This window comes from Paroedura picta, chromosome 9 (genome assembly GCF_049243985.1).
Source record: "Paroedura picta isolate Pp20150507F chromosome 9, Ppicta_v3.0, whole genome shotgun sequence".
NCBI lineage: Eukaryota > Metazoa > Chordata > Lepidosauria > Squamata > Gekkonidae > Paroedura > Paroedura picta.
The window spans coordinates 76,497,122-76,514,626 of NC_135377.1; the positions used below are offsets into that span (position 1 = coordinate 76,497,122).

At 46.4% G+C, this 17,505-nt stretch overlaps 1 protein-coding gene across 13 annotated transcripts in view; it reads left to right on the forward strand.

The window, feature by feature from the left end:
• The window catches only part of CTNND2 (catenin delta 2), a 671,801-nt gene extending 655,347 nt beyond the window's left edge, over positions 1–16,454 (forward strand). For all 13 annotated transcript variants that reach the window (XM_077353364.1, XM_077353370.1, XM_077353371.1 and 10 more), the window contains 4 exons: positions 6,972–7,098; positions 9,248–9,379; positions 12,426–12,499; positions 15,204–16,454. In XM_077353364.1, coding sequence (XP_077209479.1) covers positions 6,972–7,098; positions 9,248–9,379; positions 12,426–12,499; positions 15,204–15,464 — 594 coding nt within the window. In that variant the 3' untranslated portion in view covers positions 15,465–16,454. The remainder of the gene's footprint in view (positions 1–6,971; positions 7,099–9,247; positions 9,380–12,425; positions 12,500–15,203) is intronic.
• The last annotated feature ends 1,051 nt before the right edge of the window (positions 16,455–17,505 follow it).

The window sequence follows — 17,505 nt, forward strand, 5'->3', positions numbered from 1 at the left end:
TTCAGCAGTGGAATAGGCTGCCTAAGGAGGTGGTGAGCGCCCCCTCACTGGAAGTCTTCAAGCAAAGGTTGGATACACACTTTTCTTGGATGCTTTAGGATGCTTAGGGCTAATCCTGCGTTGAGCAGGGGGTTGGACTAGATGGCCTGTATGGCCCCTTCCAACTCTATGATTCTATGATTCTATGATTCTATTCCATATGGCACCCTTTTAAATACTTGAAGATGGTTATCAAATCCCCTCTCAGTCATTTCCTCTCCAAGCTAAACAGACCAAGCTCTCCCAACCTTTCTTCATACGTCTTGGTCTCCAAACCCCTTACCATCTTCGTTGCCCTCCTCTGGACACGTTCCAATTTGTCAACATTCCTCTTCAATTGGGGTGCCCAAAACTGCACACAGTACTCCAAGTAAGTGCGAACCAGAGCAGAGTAAAGTGCTCCCGTGATCTGGACACGATACTCCGTTTGATACAGCCCCAAATCCCATTTGCCTTTTTAGCCACTGAGTCACACTGCTGACTCATGTTCAATGTATGGTCTACTAAGACTCCTAGATCCTTTTCGCACATGCTACTGCCAAGACAAGTCTCCCCCATCCTATATTGGTGTATTTGGTTTTTCCTACCGAAATGCAGAACTTTACATTTGCCCTTATTGACCTTCATTTTATTCAGTTTAGCCCAGTTCTCGAGCCTATCAAGATCATCCTGTATTCTGATTCTTTCGGTTTTGTTTGCTACCCCTCCCAGTTTAGTATCGTCTGCAAATTTAATAAGTATCTCCTCTAATCCCTCATCCAAATCATTTATAAATATGTTGAACAACACAGGCCCCAGGACAGATCCTTGGGATACTCCACTTGTCACTCTTCTCCAAGAGGATGCTGAACTATTGCAATGGCCTACACATACAAGCTTTCTAAGCCATGATGCGTTCCTTACAGAATTTCTTTTACGTCTCCAGTCTGAAAGCCTGGAACCAGACATGTTGCCAGGAATAGCCTGTCACAATTTATTTGTTTGTTTGTTTATTATTTATGCATACATACATACATACATACATACATACATACATACATACATACATACATACATACATACATACATACATACATACCGCCCATTTCTTTGCAGCTCTGGGCGGTTTACATAGAACATTATATAATACAACTTACATGGAACGATATATAGACTGTAGCATCAACTTTCAAATAAGGCATCAAAACACTGCAAAACCACATTATAATATAAAATAAAAATTAACAGTAACATTGGGGGTTGGTTCTTTCAGTCATGGAGGGGGTGTCTGGGGGTTCAGCAGCTGTTCTAAGTCAGTCAGCCTCAAGCAAATGCCTGGTGGAAGAGCTCCCTCTTGCAGACCCTGCAGAACTGTGGAAGTTTGGGCAGGGGTCTGATCTCCTCAGGGAGCTCATCCCACCAGATGGGGGCCAGGACCGAGAAGGCTGTGACCCTTGTTGAGGTCCAACGCGCTTCTTTGGGGCCAGAGATCCCCAGCCAGTTGGAGGTGGCGGATCGTAGGACTCTTCTGGGGGTATAGGCAGGGAGGCGGTCTCTCAAATACACTGGGCCCAATCGGCATATGGTCTTAAAGGTGATTACCAGATCTTTTTTTTTTTATTGTAATGTTTTTTTTTTATTTTCATAAACATAGAAATATAGGATGCAACACGAGTTATTGATACAAAAAGCAGTAAATAAAATATAATCATCATTTGAAAATATACGACCCCACATTGACTCCACAGTGATATAAACTTTTGCCCAAAACTCTAAGAGCCATGAGTCTAAGAGCCATCCACATTTCCACTACATTAAAAAAAAGGCCTGTTTAGATATACAAAAGAAAAGTTATTATTAATCAACTTACTTGAGAGATCGTAGACCTCACGTTAACTGCTTGATACAATCTAAGAGCTATCCTGGCAGATATTTCTAGGTTTAAGTTAGATGCTTAACATTAAACATTTCTTATAGAACAGTATGAGTTTTGGCCCTGTATCAATACCCTGATGAAGGGGTGATTACCAGATCTTAAGCTTGATCCGGAATTCAACTGGGAGCCAGCCAAGTTGTTGGAGTGCCGGCCGGATGTGGGATCTCCATTATGTTTTAGTGAGAATCCTGGCCGCAGCATTCTGCACCAATTGTAGTTTCCAGATCAAGGATAAGAGTAGGCTTGCATAGAGCGAGTTGCAGAAGTCCAGCCTAGAGGTGACCATTACATGGATCACTGTGGCTAGGTGCTCTGTGTGCAGGTAGGGTACTAGTAGCTTGGCTTGGTGGATGTGCTGCCCTAGCCAGGCACACGCAGGGTTAGTGCAAGGGCAAGCACGGTTACTGAGTCCAGCAAGTTCAAAGCGCGTACCAGAGATTAGTCAAAAGTCCAGTCCGGGTGTTATCAGGCATTGTTAGCTGATGAAGTCCAAAGGAGAACCGAAAGAGTTGTCGTTTATCTTTACCAAGGTCAAGCCGGGAATCTGTGGAGCATTCAATCAAAGCATAGTCTAGTCGGGTAAAGCAAGGGTCAAGCCGGGAGTCAGTCAAGCAGAGCTTCGCCGAAGCATCGGTGAGCAGGAAACTAGTCAAGGCAACGGGTGGACATGTGCACAAGGTTGTACCCACACTAAGAAGCACTTCTGCTGTGCTTAAGCTGAGCTGTCATACCAAGTGGCTGCACCTAGCACTCAGCCTTCCTCCAATGAATGAGCCCTACCTGAGCCCAACCTAGCCTGTTGCTTTAGTCTAAGCCGAGCACTTTGCCTGCATGTTGCCAACGTTGTCCTCCTGCATTCCCTCCTGCGCTCTGGAGATGAGTCTGGGCTGTTCAGGGGTGTTGCTGCAGGCTGAGGTAATGCTGGTGCAGAGGGCATGGTGCTTGTCTGGCTGGGACCTGGTTGTGGCTCCCTATCGGGACTTGCCACTCTAAGCAGCACCCTGCTGCTTTGTTCCAGTTCCTCCACTTCTTCCTCCGTGGGAGCTGGTACAGAGGCACCCTCTGGAGACGGGGCCATGACAGCGGAGGTGGTAGAATGCCAGCCTTTGTGACCTGGGCTTCCATTGTAAGGGAAGTATGCTGCCCTAGCTGGCCACACCCGGTAGCAGCTGCCTCGGCGGCCAGCCCAGATGGAGATAAAGTTCAGTCCAAGTCACCAGGAGTTAATAAGGACAACGTAGAGCCAGGCAAAGAGTAGTCAAACAGTCCAAAGGTCTGAGTCCAGAAAATCCAAGAGTCAACCAAGCCAAAGCACTTTACCAAAAGCCGTCGTCAGGTCCAAAAGCCAGGGGGTCAAGGATTAAGCAGCAGGTCATGATAGCAGAGCCGGTCCAGGGGGTAGTCGCATAAATTGCTTCCACGCTGGCTAGCTGTTTCTGTCTCCCTAAATGCAGCCCATCTAATGAGCTGCACCTGCAGGATGACTCAGCGCTCCTCTCCCGCTGAACCCCATCGCTTCTGTTAGCTCGCCTGCAATCTCTGGCTCCTTCTGAGTTCTGTCAGCCCCACCCTTTGGCTTCGTCTGAGACGTACAGCCACTTCCTCTGAGTCTGAGTCTGAATTAGACTCCTGTTGAGGTCTGTTATCTGCCAGCTGCTGGGAACATCCCTCCCCCGGGTCCATCTCATCACTCAGATCTGGCTGGGCTGTTGACCCTGGTTGCTCCGGCAACCCCGGGGAGCCGGGAGGAAGCAGTGAGGGTGTGGCAGGAAGCATCCAGGGTCACTCCCAGGTTCCTGGCAGAGTGCGTTGGTGAGGGCTGCGCACTGTCCAGGGTGGGTAGACACACTTCCTCCCAAGATCCCTTCCTACCCAACCACAGGACCTCCATCTTTGCAGGGTTGAGCTTCAGGTGATTCTGCATGATTGATTTTTTCACTGCTTACAGACATCTGGCTAAGGGTTCTGGGAGAGAGTCAGGACGGTCATCCATCTGGAGATAGAGCTGGGTGTCATCCGCATATAGGTGGCAAATTATGATGGGGAATTAATGTCTGAAGTGACAGGAGTGAGAGGCAAGATCCTATAACCTGTGTATACCAGGATCCAATTGTAGGAATTGTTGTCATGGATGCCCATTAAGCAACAATACCTTGGCTGAGCATGAGACAAAGACTGTGGGGGGGGGTAAGTGGAGCAATTTAGAGTTTCCTGGCAGGTGACAATGAGTCACAGCAGCGTGATTGGGGAGACCAGATGGTCCCTGAATAGATTATTAAAAATGACAATTCCCTTGCTGGCCCGTGATCAATATCCAGATGGGAAATGGACTGAGATTCGATGCTTGAAAAGGGGAAGCCTCATACAGAAACCTGAAACTGCAAGAATCTTGACAGGATTAAGGGAGCATGTGAGTCCCATTGATTCATTAATATGACCTCTCTGTGGGTGGGGGAGAGGAATGACCAATCCAGAGATTTATTTTCTAATATTTCCTAACCTATCATTTGCTACAGTCTTCTTGCAGGATTTGGCTGTGAATAGACATACCTGAGCCAGTTACCTGGGGTGAACACTGACCTTCTGGAACCTCCATTGATGTAGTTGCAGAGAGAAGCTGCAAGATAGATGCTGGCTGAAAGCTTTGGGGAAGAGGCACCTCTACCAGGGAGGTGTCCCCTTGGCTTTACAGAGAGGGAAAGAGCAGCACGTGTTGATTTTGTACTTCAGCTGTGCCCCAAGTGTATAGCACAGCTAGACATTAGACATTAGACATGTGCAAGAACATTAGCCTTTGCAAGCACGTGTTCCCAAAAGACAAATCAATACTGAAGAAAGAAAATTAAGGAATGGTTTATCCAAAATTAAGTCCTGTTAATTTTATCAGGTGACATTTAAACAAGTACTTAACACTCCCATTGAAATTAGTGTGACCTAGAATTGATTTAGATCATAGTTTTCAGCCACACTTGAATGTATGCATTTCTATTTAGCAGGAATATTTTTTAACCTATCAGTTTCAGTAAATAGATAATAAATTATTAAATGTAGAAAACTATGGAAGCTGGCACAGAACAAAGAGAAAGGGTCAGTAGGGTAGAATATAATGTTCGTCATATACCCGAAAATTTCTGATGGTAACTCATATTTTTATACCTCTCTTAATGACCTCTTTCCAGGGTCCTCCATGTGAGAGGCAGGCCTTTTGACACTTGTACCACTCACCTTCCATTGTATGCAAGTTGGGTTAGAGGGAGTAGCATCAATCTTGGTTAATCAACAGCTGTTCAACCTATAATATAATAAGAGAAATACCCCAGTAGCAAAAGAGCACAGAAGAATGTGGAGGGAGGAGGAAGAATGACCAGAGATTTATTTTCTAATATTTCCCAACCTGCTCTTCGCTGCAGTCTCCTGGCTTCCTTCAACCCTGTTAATGAAAACCAACATTTTGAATTTGGAACACAAACATATTCTTGAAGTACCCCTTAGGTTGTTCACTTTTATAGAGGGAGGTCAGTCTCAGAGATACTACTTGGACACAGAAGGTAGCTATGGGGGATGCCCACATGGGCTCTCTGGTGCCCAGAGGGCACAGTATGGGCTGGATTGCCATCAATATGCAAATGATGCTTAGCTCTGTCTGTTCATGAATGGCGACCCAGACTCCCTCCCAGATACATTTGCCAGTTGTTTGGAAGCTGTTGCTGGATGGTTAGAGCAGAGCCGTCTGAAACTCAGCTCCTCCAAGACGGTGCAGGACAGGAAGTGCATCTTCCCACCTTTGTAGGGGCACAACTTAACATCTCACCCACAGCAAGGAACTTGGGAGTGATCTTGGAGGCCTCCCTTACGATGGAGGCATAGGTCACAGGGGTAGTGCACAAGGCACATTATCTTCTTCACCAAGCATGGCTACTAGCCCCCTACCTGCCCCCAGACTGTCTGTCCGCAGTGATCCATGTGATGGTCACCCCTAGACTAGATATCTGTAACTTGCTCTACTCTGGCCTATCCTTTTTATCGACCTGGAAACTCCAGCTGGTGCAGGATGTAGCTGCTAGTATCCTCACTGGTTCATCTTGGAGGACCCGCATCCAGCCAGTGCTGAAGAGCCGCACTTGGTTGCCTGTTTTGGCCCCGATCAAATTCAAGGTCATGGTTCTATTTGCGACTTGGGCCCAGCCTATCTGAGGGACTGCTTGTCTGCTTATGCTTCCCACAGGGCCCTTTGCTCTGCAGGTACTAATTGGTTAGTGGTCCCTGGCCCCAGAGAGATATGCCTGGCCTCGACCTGGTGGAATGAGCTCCCAGGAGAGATGAGGACCCCAACAGAGCTGACAAAATTCTGCAGGGCCTGCAAAACGGCCAGGCCAGCCAGAGCGATGGGCCCCCTTCAGGCTCTGCTACAGCACATCCCTACATCCCTACAGCACATCCCAGCACATCCCTTGTTAGATGACTATGGGAGGTAGGAGGGATTGGGCCATCTTGGTACCTTGGGAGTTATATGGTTTAGGGGGTTTTATGTGTTTTCATTTATTTATTTCCCCAGACTCCAGGGAATGGGAGAGGACTGGAAGGCCTGGAGGATAATTGTCCATGGGGTCACGATGGGTCGGACATGACTTCGCAATTAACAATAACAACATTTATTTATTATATTTATATACTGCCCTCCCTGAAGGCTCAGGGGTTTACATTTATGGAATTTATATTTTATGTTACCTGCCTTGAGACTTTGGAGAAAGGTGGGTTATAAATTTAATAATAATAATAATTGAGAGGATGATATACAAATCCAATGATGATGATAATGTGTAAAAAAAAATGGGTTTGATTCTCTGCTCCTCCCTTTGAAGCCTGCTGAGTGACCTTGAATCAGTCACAGTTGTCTCAGAATGCTCAACCTCACCTACCTCACAAGGTGCCTTTAAGCCATTTTGAGATTTCTTAAGGTAATGGAAAGTGGGATATAAAAGCTAACTTTTCTTCATTATGTGTGGATCTCTTGTAGGATGGATGGTCACAATATCACTTTGTAGCCTCATCTTCAACAATAGAGAGGGATCGGCAAAGACCGTACTCATCATCACGCACACCTTCCATTTCTCCGGTACGCATGTCTCCCAACAATCGTTCAGGTAAGAACAAAGAATTGTTTCGATCCATACTGGCATTGAACTGAGAAAAAGCTCCAGGACTCACCTGGGGGCCCCCTCCTTCAATAGCAGCCATACTTCTCAATCTGGTACTTATGGTAATCTCCATAGCCCTTTTCAATCCGTATATTCATTTGTTCATTCGTTCGTTCGTTCATTCATAGAATAGAATCATAGCGTTGGAAGGGGCCATACAGGCCATCTAGTCCAGCCCCCTGCTCAACACAGGATCAGCCCTAAGCATCCTAAAGCATCCAAGAAAAGTGTGTATCCAACCTTTGCTTGAAGACTGCCAGTGAGGGGGAGCTCACCACCTCCTTAGGCAGCCTATTCCACTGCTGAACTACTCTGACTGTGAAAATCTTTTCCCTTCTATCTAACCTATATCGTTGTACTTGAAGTTTAAACCCATTACTGCGTGTCCTTTCCTCTGCAACCAATGGGAACAGCATCCTGCCCTCCTCCAAGTGACAACCTTTCAAATACTTCAAGAGGGCTATCATGTCCCCTCTCAACCTCCTTTTCTCCAGGCTGAACATTCCCAAGTCCCTCAACCTATCTTCAAAGGGCTTGGTCCCTTGGCCCCAGATCATCCTCGTCGCTCTCCTCTGTACCCTTTCAATTTTATCTACGTCCTTCTTGAAATGAGGCCTCCAGAACTGCACATAGTACTCCAGGTGTGATCTGACCAGTACCGTATATAATGGGACTATGACATCTTGTGATTTTGATGTGATGCCCCTGTTGATGCAGCCCAAAATGGCATTCGTCTTTTTTACTACTGCATCACACTGCCTGCTCATGTTTAGTTTACAGTCCACAAGTACCCCAAGGTCTCATTCACGCACAGTGTGTTCAGATCTGGTTGAACTCTGTCTCTATCTTGTGGAGTATTTGCCAGTCCTCCCAATTTGGTGTCATCTGCAAACTTGATGAGTAGTCCTTCCACCCCCTCATCTAGATCATTAATAAATATGTTAAAAATTACCAGACTGAGCACCGAGCCCTGAGGAACCCCGCTACTCACCTCCCTCCAGTCTGATGAAACACCATTGACAACAACTCTTTGAGTGCGGCTCTCTAACCAATTCCCTATCCACTAACTATCTGAAAATCCAGATTGCAGTCCTTCAATTTATCCATCAGAACATCATGGGGAACCTTATCAAAAGCTTTACAATTTGAAAGATTGTCATTTGGAATAGGGCAGGATGCTGTTCCCGTTGGCTGCAGAGGAAAGGACACGCAGTAATGGGTTTAAACTAAAACTACAAGTATAGGGTAGATATCAGGAAAAAAATTTCACAGTCAGAGTAGTTCAGCAGTGGAATAGGCTGCCTAAGGAGGTGGTGAGCTCCCCCTCACTGGCAGTCTTCAAACAAAGGTTGGATACACATTTTTCTTGGATGCTTTAGGATGCTTTGGGCTGATCCTGCGTTGAGCAGGGGGTTGGACTAGATGACCTGTATGGCCCCTTCCAACTCTATGATTCTGTGATTCTATGATTCTATGATACAATGTCTCTGAATGTTTGTGCACAGGACAGCTCATACCTTGAATAAGACTTTGTTGGTCTTAAAGGTGCCTTAACATTTGTTTTATTGAGGAAGAATCAGGTAGTATCAGATAGGAACTCATAGTAAAGGTAAAGACATTGTTGAAAATACCTGTATCCCAGAACGCCAAGGCAATTATACCCTCATACTTACGAACCCCCCCCCCATCACCATATTTTAGACGGGAAAGATCAGTTCCCACAGTGGACCTGTTTGATCCAGGACAGTGTGAAAAAAAGTCGGAACCAGGTGCAAGGAACAGCCACACAACATGCTTACCTCTTCACTGGGAATGGGCGATGACAGGCTCTCCACCTCAGAGGGCCAGACGAAAGCCAGATGTCCGGAACAAGGAGGGGCACTGACCAAAATGTACAACTCAAGCCAGGAGATGAGACCAGAGATTGACATGGCCAAAATGTGGCCCATGACACTTAGTTGGTGATTCTTCAAACAGCTGATGGCAACAACATCATTTCCTTTTCCCTCTTGTTTTTGTGTGTTCACCAGGGGCAAATTTTGTATGCACAGACTTGAGGAGTGTAAAAAACCTTCAATATGTTTCTCTTTTGTAGCAAGTGCCCCAGCCTCACCTCGGGAAATGATTAGCTTAAAAGAAAGAAAAACAGACTATGAATCCCCTGGAACAAATGCTTCTTATCATGGAAATAAAGGAGAACACACTTCTAGGAAAGACACCATGACAGGTGAGACTGCAATTGCATATCCAAATAAAATATGATTGACAGAACACCAATCAACCTGGGGCAAGTTGATCTCCCTGTCTGTTACATCACAGACCCGGAACAATGTAAAAGGTCCTCATTTCCAATGTATTTTTATTTGATCTACCTCTGTCATGGTCACAGAAATCTACACTCTGCCATCCATTCTTTTACTATCCTTATCTATGGTTTCTCTTTATATTTGTAAAACAGCCTGGGGGGTGGAACGTTTCCAGCTGTTCAAGTTGGGCCAACGCAGCTTGCACCCTGATTGGCCCTGCCCCTACAGCTCTCGCCCTCCCTCCCTGGACGCTAGCCACGTTCCTCTCAGCTGTGCCAGAGACAGAGAGAGACACACAGAGCCCTGCCAGACCGAACACGAGCTCTCATTCCCTCCTATCGCTCCTGCTGCGAGGGAGGCAGAGAGAGACACAGAGAGAGCTGCCCCTAGCTGCTGACAGAGACACAGAGAGAGCCGCTCCTGCTGTGATAGGGGGAGAGAGACAGAGACAGAGAGAGCTTCCCCAAACTGCACACTAGCCCTCCTTCCCTCCTACAAACCAACCGTAATTTCCTGCTATGCCTTCTGCTGCAAGGCACACTGAGACACGCAGCGAGAGGGGGAGAGAGAGACACACACACACACACAGAGATTTGCACCTCCCAGTGTCCCCTGGCTCCTAGCGCTCATTTTATTCCTGCTTGCAATGGGCTTTCTTGCTAGTCCTTACCACAGTTCCTCTATATATTTTTGAAAAGGCCATCTGGGTGGCGCTGTCTGGGTCTTGGGGCTGCTGTCCGAGCCTGTCCGACCCTCCAAGACCACAGGCAGTGGGCCAATCCGGACGCGTCCAGCAAAGCAGATTAGGTCGGCCCCTGGAGCGCCCTCCTCCAGGAGCCGCCCACGCCACATGGAGACCATTTGGGCCCTCCAGTTAGGAGGTCACACACCCGGGTAAGTACCACTCTTCCCGGGCAGAAAGGGGCTGGAGATGCCTTCTCCGATGCCCGCCAACCACATCCACCACCTCACAGAGGTGGCGGGTGTGCTCGGCGAGCTGTGGGGAGCCTGCCTGCTCGCCAGGGGGGCCGGCAAGGTGCTTCACCTCCCCCCTTTATTCCCCCCCTCCATCACAGCTCCCACTAACACTCATTGCATTTCTTATGTAATGGGCTTTTTGGCTAGTATTTAATAAAATAGATCTGAGCTGGTGTTCAAGCCCTAAGATGCTGCTGAAGGAGGCTGGGAATTACAATTTCAATCCTTGGAGCACAATGTTTCACTCAGCAACAAAGCTTCATGTAGGAATGATGTTTACATACTAATGGGTTTTGTCATACATTAAAAAAAATGCTTTCAGAATACTTTGTTTCCAAAACAGAAAGTTTAAACATGACTTATAATGACCACTTTGTTTTTTATATTCCTTCCTTGCATCTGCATGCCCAGTGATCTTTAACTGGTGCTTTGCAATTAATATTTTGTTCTTGGCATGATGAATATGAATAATCAGCCAACCACATAGCAACTACCTGGACTTCGCCCCCCCCCCCTTCCTTTATTTACAACTTTATTTTATCTCTCTTCTCAATTGGCACACCTTACCTAAGAATAACACAAATAACACAAAAGCAATGGATTTTTATTCAGTAGGTTGCGTGTTTTACTGTAAACTCTGTAGGGTTTTCAAGGCAAGAGACATTCCGAGGTGGCCTTCCTGGTCTTCCATCCAAATACTAGCTGGAACTGGCCCAGCTTAGTTTAGGAGATCAGCTGAGATTGTGAGCCTGAACTACCCAGGTCAGGGCCCAGTAGTACTACAGACTGTATATTTATGGTTAGGAAGGACAGGGATTGTGCTGGATCACAAATGGGCACCATGTTTTGGGGAGCTGAGAAAGCCAGAAGACAGGAAGGGTCACAGAGAGCCCTGGGTGAGATCTTGCCTCCTTGGGTACATCCCTAGAGGGAGAGCCTCATCTCCTCACTGTTCTCCCTTGCCAGCCCTGGAAGACAGGAGGCAGGAGGAGGCAGGAGGCGGCAGAGGCGGCACAGCAAGCAGGGCTCAGAGCCACATCTGGCTAGCCAGCCCCTCTGTCGCCCATCTTCCAGGTCCAGCTCCACCTTCTGGAGTGCACGGTGAGGAGAAATGGGCATGGTGGCTGGCCAGGCACAGTGCTGAGCCCCCTGCGCCGCTTCCACTGCCCATCTTTTACGGCCACCCCGCTGTCTAGAATCCATGTTGAGGAGGAATGGGTAAGAGTCTCAGTCACTCAGTTTCTTCGCTGTCACCTGCTCCCTGCTTGTGTCCCTTCACTGTCAGGCATCCAGGCTCTTGCTTTGGTTGATGTCACCTGCCTGCTTCCCCTCACCTTCTGCTCTGCCCTGCTCTGCTGTCGGGGGTGGGGTGGGGACATATGGACATCTTATCTGTATTCATTTATGTTTTGATGGCCATGCTAGAAGATGTGTTTCCACATCAAGAAAACTGAACTCATATATTATATGAGCTGGGAAGAACAAGCACCCCATATGTCAGAATCAGTAAATTTTCAGTGTTGTGTTTCCCTGGTGGGTTTCGTGTTTATAGAAAGAAAATGGTAAGCAACTATAATTTAGGAATATGTGGTTGAATTCCCCTCCTTAGAACATCCTCAGCTTGATTGTCTGTGAAGAGTCCGTAGTCTCCAGCATAGTTTTTTTAATTGCCTTAGTGAATCCCCCTCCTCCTCCTCTCTTTTTCATCCATGGACAAACTAGATGGATTCATAAAGTTGTTCCCTAATATGTACTGATGGTGTCCTAATGAGAAAGTTGGAGAACCACTTATCCATGCAGTCTACCAAACAAAAGGGCAATTGGGGTAGAATTTACCACCACCACCACCCTCCAAATAGTCTTCAAGGCTACATACATTCATCTAAGTGGTATTTGCCAAGATTTTACTTAGGTGAAATTTTCCACCATGGTGCACAAAGCCAAACTATTAAGCTGATATACTCGGTTCTTCTTTTCTCCATTCTTTAGCTCAAAATGCAACAATCTCCACTTTGTACAGAAATTCTTATGGTGCACCTGCTGAAGATATCAAACACAACCAGGTAAGTGGTCACAGCACCTTCTCTGCTTTTCCAACTGGAACAGAAACTAAGTTCTGTGGCTCAGACAGAAGAGGATTTTCCTGTTAAAATGGGACTTCCTCACCTCCCCCCTCATATTTATTTTATTTATTAATTATTGGACTTATTGCCCAGTGAACCAACTCGTGGCAAGTTACAAAACAGGCTCCAATATAAAAGCCCCCAATAAAACCCCATTAAAACCCAATTAAAACCCAATAAAGCACAATATAGCAACATAAACAACATGGAAGTAAAAAACCCCATCCTATGGTGGTACACGTTCCTGGGAAGAACAGCAATGCAATAACTGGTTGCCACCAAAGGTGTCACGAATTGGTAGCAGATGTCTTCCTTGGGGGGCCCCACCATATCTATGCCCTGAAACTGGTCTCATCTGTAAACCTAGCAGAAGAGCTCTGTCTGAAAAGTCCCGCAGGGCCCATAGCTCTTCTGGGAGCTCGTTCCACCAGGTGGGGGCCAGAACTGAAAAGCCCCTGGCCCTGGTCAAGGCTAGACAAGCCAGGGATGACCAACAGATTGGTGCCCGCAGAGCATAAAGCCCTGCGGGGGGCATAGAACAACAAGCGGTCCCGCACATATGTGGGTCCCAGACTGTTAAGGGCCTTAAAGATCAATACCAAAACCTTGAACTGTATCTGGGCCGCAACTGGCAACCAATGCAGCTGCCTCAGCACAGACTGGATATGGGCCCTCCAAGATGAACCTGTGAGGACCCTAGCATCCGCATTTTGCACCAGCTGCAATTTCTGGATCAAGGACAAGGGCAGGTCCACATATAGTGAGTTACTGAAATCAATTCTGGAGGTAACCATCATATGGATCACCATGGCTAGGTGTCCAGAGGACAGATATGGCTCTAGTAGCCTCGCCTGGCACAGGTGGAAAAATGCCTGTTGAGCTACCTTCTTGACCTGTGCCTCCGTGGTCAATAAGGCACCCAAATTCACCCCCAAATTCTTGGCTTGAGGCGCAATGCTCAGCTGTGCTCCAGCCAGGGTGGGTAAGCCTCTTACTAGACTGCACTTTTCCTTCCCAGCCATAGGACCTCGATCTTGGAGGGATTGAGTTTCAGGTGACTCAAGCCATCCAGCCACGGCTTCTAAACATCTGGCAAATGATTCCAGATGGCCCTCCATAAGGAGATAGAGCTGGGTTTCATCCACAGATTGATGACAGCCAAGCCCAAAACTCTAGACCAGTTTCCCCAGAAGGTGCATAAAGGTAAAAGGTAACGGTATCCCCTGTGCAAGCACTGGGTCATGTCTGACCCTTGGGGTGATGCCCTCTAGCATTTTCATGGCAGACTCAATACGGGGTGGTTTGCCAGTGCCTTCCCCAGTCATTACCGTTTACCCCCCAGCAAGCTGGGAACTCATTTTACTGACCTCAGAAGGATGGAAGGCTGAGTCAACTTTGAGCCGGCTGCTGGGATTGAACTCCCAGCCTCCTGGGCAAAGCTTTCAAACTGCTGCCTTACCACTCTGCGCCACAAGAGGCTCATTGTGACTAACTGGGGAGGGGTGGCGGCTCACTGATAGAGCATCAGCTTGGCATGCAGAAGGTCCCAGAGTCAATTCCTAACTATGCTAGTTTTTAAAGAATCAGGTGATATCGAAAAGACTTTCCAGGCTCTAGAGAGCTGCTGCCAGTTAATAGGCCAGTTGACTGATCCACAATTAGGCAGCTTCTTGAAGAGGGTGGAAAGGCCTTCAGTGTTCCTTGGATTGGAAATGTTGGGAGGGTTGAGAAGATGCTGGGAGATGTGCCACAGAGGACCGGAGCTGATAGGTAGATCTAGGTCAGAGCTGTAGAAAAGGGAGTGTTTCTGCCCCACTTGGGTGCTTCTTTTCCTTAGTGAGGTCTCAAATCTATTATTATTTGCTGGGTGGGGAAGGGGCTCACAGGATGAACATAGATACGATTTAATGGAGCCTGAAAAATTCAGCACTCCTGAATATTTACTGAACTCCATTATGATACTATTATTGGGATTTAGGAAACACCGATTATTTGGGGGGTTCAGTAAACCTGTAGCCCAAAAATATTAGGGTTTTTGCACACCCTCACTTCCATTGATTCTGTGATTTTGGATATTTTGATTCAGCACCTCACTGTTTCCTGATGGTTTGGATTGTATACTTCTTTACCTGATGCTTGAACACACTTTGGAAGATGGTAGAAAGCATTTGGATGCTTTTTAATTCAGATTTTGGGAACTGTTTCAAAATCATTTGGCCGTATCTTTAGCCAAAGCTATTAGTAATAAATTCAAGTAAACACATGGCAAGATAAAGCAGTGAAATTATTTCTGGAGGTGTAAAAGATTTTTTATGTAGTTGCCATGATGTCAGATGTATTCTTATTAACAGTCTCATAAGCGGTGCTGATGTGGATTCATCAGATCTTGTGCCCTTTGGTTCCCTGTGTCTTCTCTAGGGAAAATTATTGGAGATTTGGAGAAGCCCAGGGAGAGGTGGGTGCAAGCAGACCCTCAGTGGGACATCAAGATGCAGCGCATCCTCCAATCTAGCCATTTTCTCCAGGGGAATTGCTCTCCATAGCCTGGAGGTCTATCTAAATTCCAAGCGACCTCCAGGCCCCACCTAGAGTCTGATTGACCTACTCTTACCTACAAAACTGAACCTCTTCTTCTGTTGGGCAGGTTTCAACACAGGCAGTTCCACAGGAACCCAGTAGGAAGGACTATGAAGCATATCAACCATTTCAGAATTCAACAAGAAACTATGAGGAGTCCTTCTTTGAAGATCAAGTGCATCACCGTCCACCTCCAAGTGAATACAATATGCATCTTGGACTTAAGTCCACTGGCAACTATGTCGACTTCTATTCAGCTGCACGACCCTACAGTGAGCTCAATTATGAAACCAGCCACTATCCAGCATCTCCAGATTCCTGGGTTTGAAATTTGGGCAAGAGTTAAAACAGACAAAAAAGAGGCTCCAGGGACTGTGCATGTGCATGCAAACCACAAGACATTATTTTCCTGCAAATTTATTTGTTCAAGCCTGTTCCATAGGAAGGCCCGGGAAAATGGAAGACACTGTTGACAGCTAAGCGTGTCGGGGGGGGGGGGGGGAGTTGTTAGCAAGAAGGGAATTGTATATCTCTTTCTGTATCTATATAGTCCCGTCTCCATATATAGATATAGAAATATATTGAGGGGAAACAGCTTTACAGTTGATGTATGTAGAGTTTTAAAATGAATCGTGCTGCATATGGAATGTGGCTGAAGGGAGTAGGAAGAGAGGAAGGCAGCAGAAGAGGGTCCAGAGTTAAGCACAAGAAAATGAGGCCATTGGCACACCCTGGGGAAGGGGGGACAGCTTCTCACACTTGGTTTACTCTCCTCATCCATTGTGAATTTAGGCTTCCAGTTGCATTTGGGGTTCCCTCTGTACAGCAAGATGTTTCTTGCCTTTTGTTAATGCATTGTTGTAAAGTATTTGATGTACATTACAGATCTAAAAAGAAAAAGCAAGAGAGAAGTGCATTGTGTATAGTACACCAATGCCACAATGTTTCTTCATCTATAGTTCTAAATACTGCTTCAATTTCCAAACTTTGAAATATGTATGAATTTCCAGAGGGGAGGGGAGAGGGTGTTTTTTTCTGTTTTATTTCTTTTCCCCCGTACATAACAACAACAAAAAATACCAGACTATTTAGCAGTATTGTTTGTTCTGATATGTGAATTTGTTTGTGGCAACTAAAAAAAGACATCCAGCAGTTTTGGACAATTAACATTCATCATTCCACACTCCTTGTCAACGAAGTGCTTTTTCACTGCCTAAAAATTTAGCTGTAGATATTTGAAATAGATTTTTTTCATTTATACCAGTTTTCTTTATGATGATACAGTGTTAAAAGAAAATAAATTACAATTGATCTGTCATCGACATTTGCTAAGAATATCTGTTTCCAGGAACCCTCCTTCAGACCTTAGACTCCCTTCTGCCCCATGATCCTCTGATACCCTACTCTTCTTCTGTGGGTGGCTGTGCTCTAGAAGCCATGTTTGGTGCCAGGGCTGGCGGGCAGAAAACCTTTTGTGTTCTCAGCTAAATCAAGAATTCAAGCATCCCTGTTGCACAGCTCACTTTGGTCCCTGCTGGTTTGGGGAAGGCAGCGCAGTAGCCGTCTTTCCAACACATCCAAACTTGTGTTTGCCATGCTGCTGGGTGAGACTGAGCCATAATTTCGCTTCTGGTACAGCTGTCGCCTAATCTGCACCACATAAGAAATGAAGTGAGAAAGCCAAGAGTTTTTGAAAAACAGCCAAGGAGGAGACATTCTGTGCTCTTTCATGTAGGCTGTGTCTGGCGGGCAGCAGACCAGACTTTTGATCACTGGCACCTGAGGAAAGAAATGGCCGAGAAACAAAGGGATCGCTGTTCTTCCCAAGTTGTGTGGCTGTGACCAAGGTTAGAATTTGTCTTCTCTTCCACAAGTACAGGAGGTCTGCTCTAAAAAACAAAACTTGAGAATTTTGAGGCACTGCAACAAGGAATGTGAAAAAATTCTCAGGATTTGTTTATTGTTTATAGGAAACTACTACATTTTAAAACCTGCCTATGATTGAGGCAATAGTGATCAGCTCAAAGTAAGGTTATTAGATAATGATGGATAATATATATTGACTAGCAAGAAAGCCCATTGCAACCAGGAATGAAGTGGGCGCTAGGACCTAGGACTGGCAGGCGCAGATCCCGCTCTCTTTCTCTCTTGCTCACTCTCTCACAGCAGGAGCCATAGTAGGGAATCAGATGTTGTTTGCAGTTTGGCAGGGCTCTCTGTGTCACTCTCAGGCATCTGAGAGCAAAGTTGCTAGCATCCAGGGAATGACGGCGGGAGTTGTGGTGGCAGGGCCAATCGCACCCTGGCCACACCCTGATTGGCCCTATTCCAGCTCGGACTCCCCGGAAACATTCCACCCCAGGGTGTTT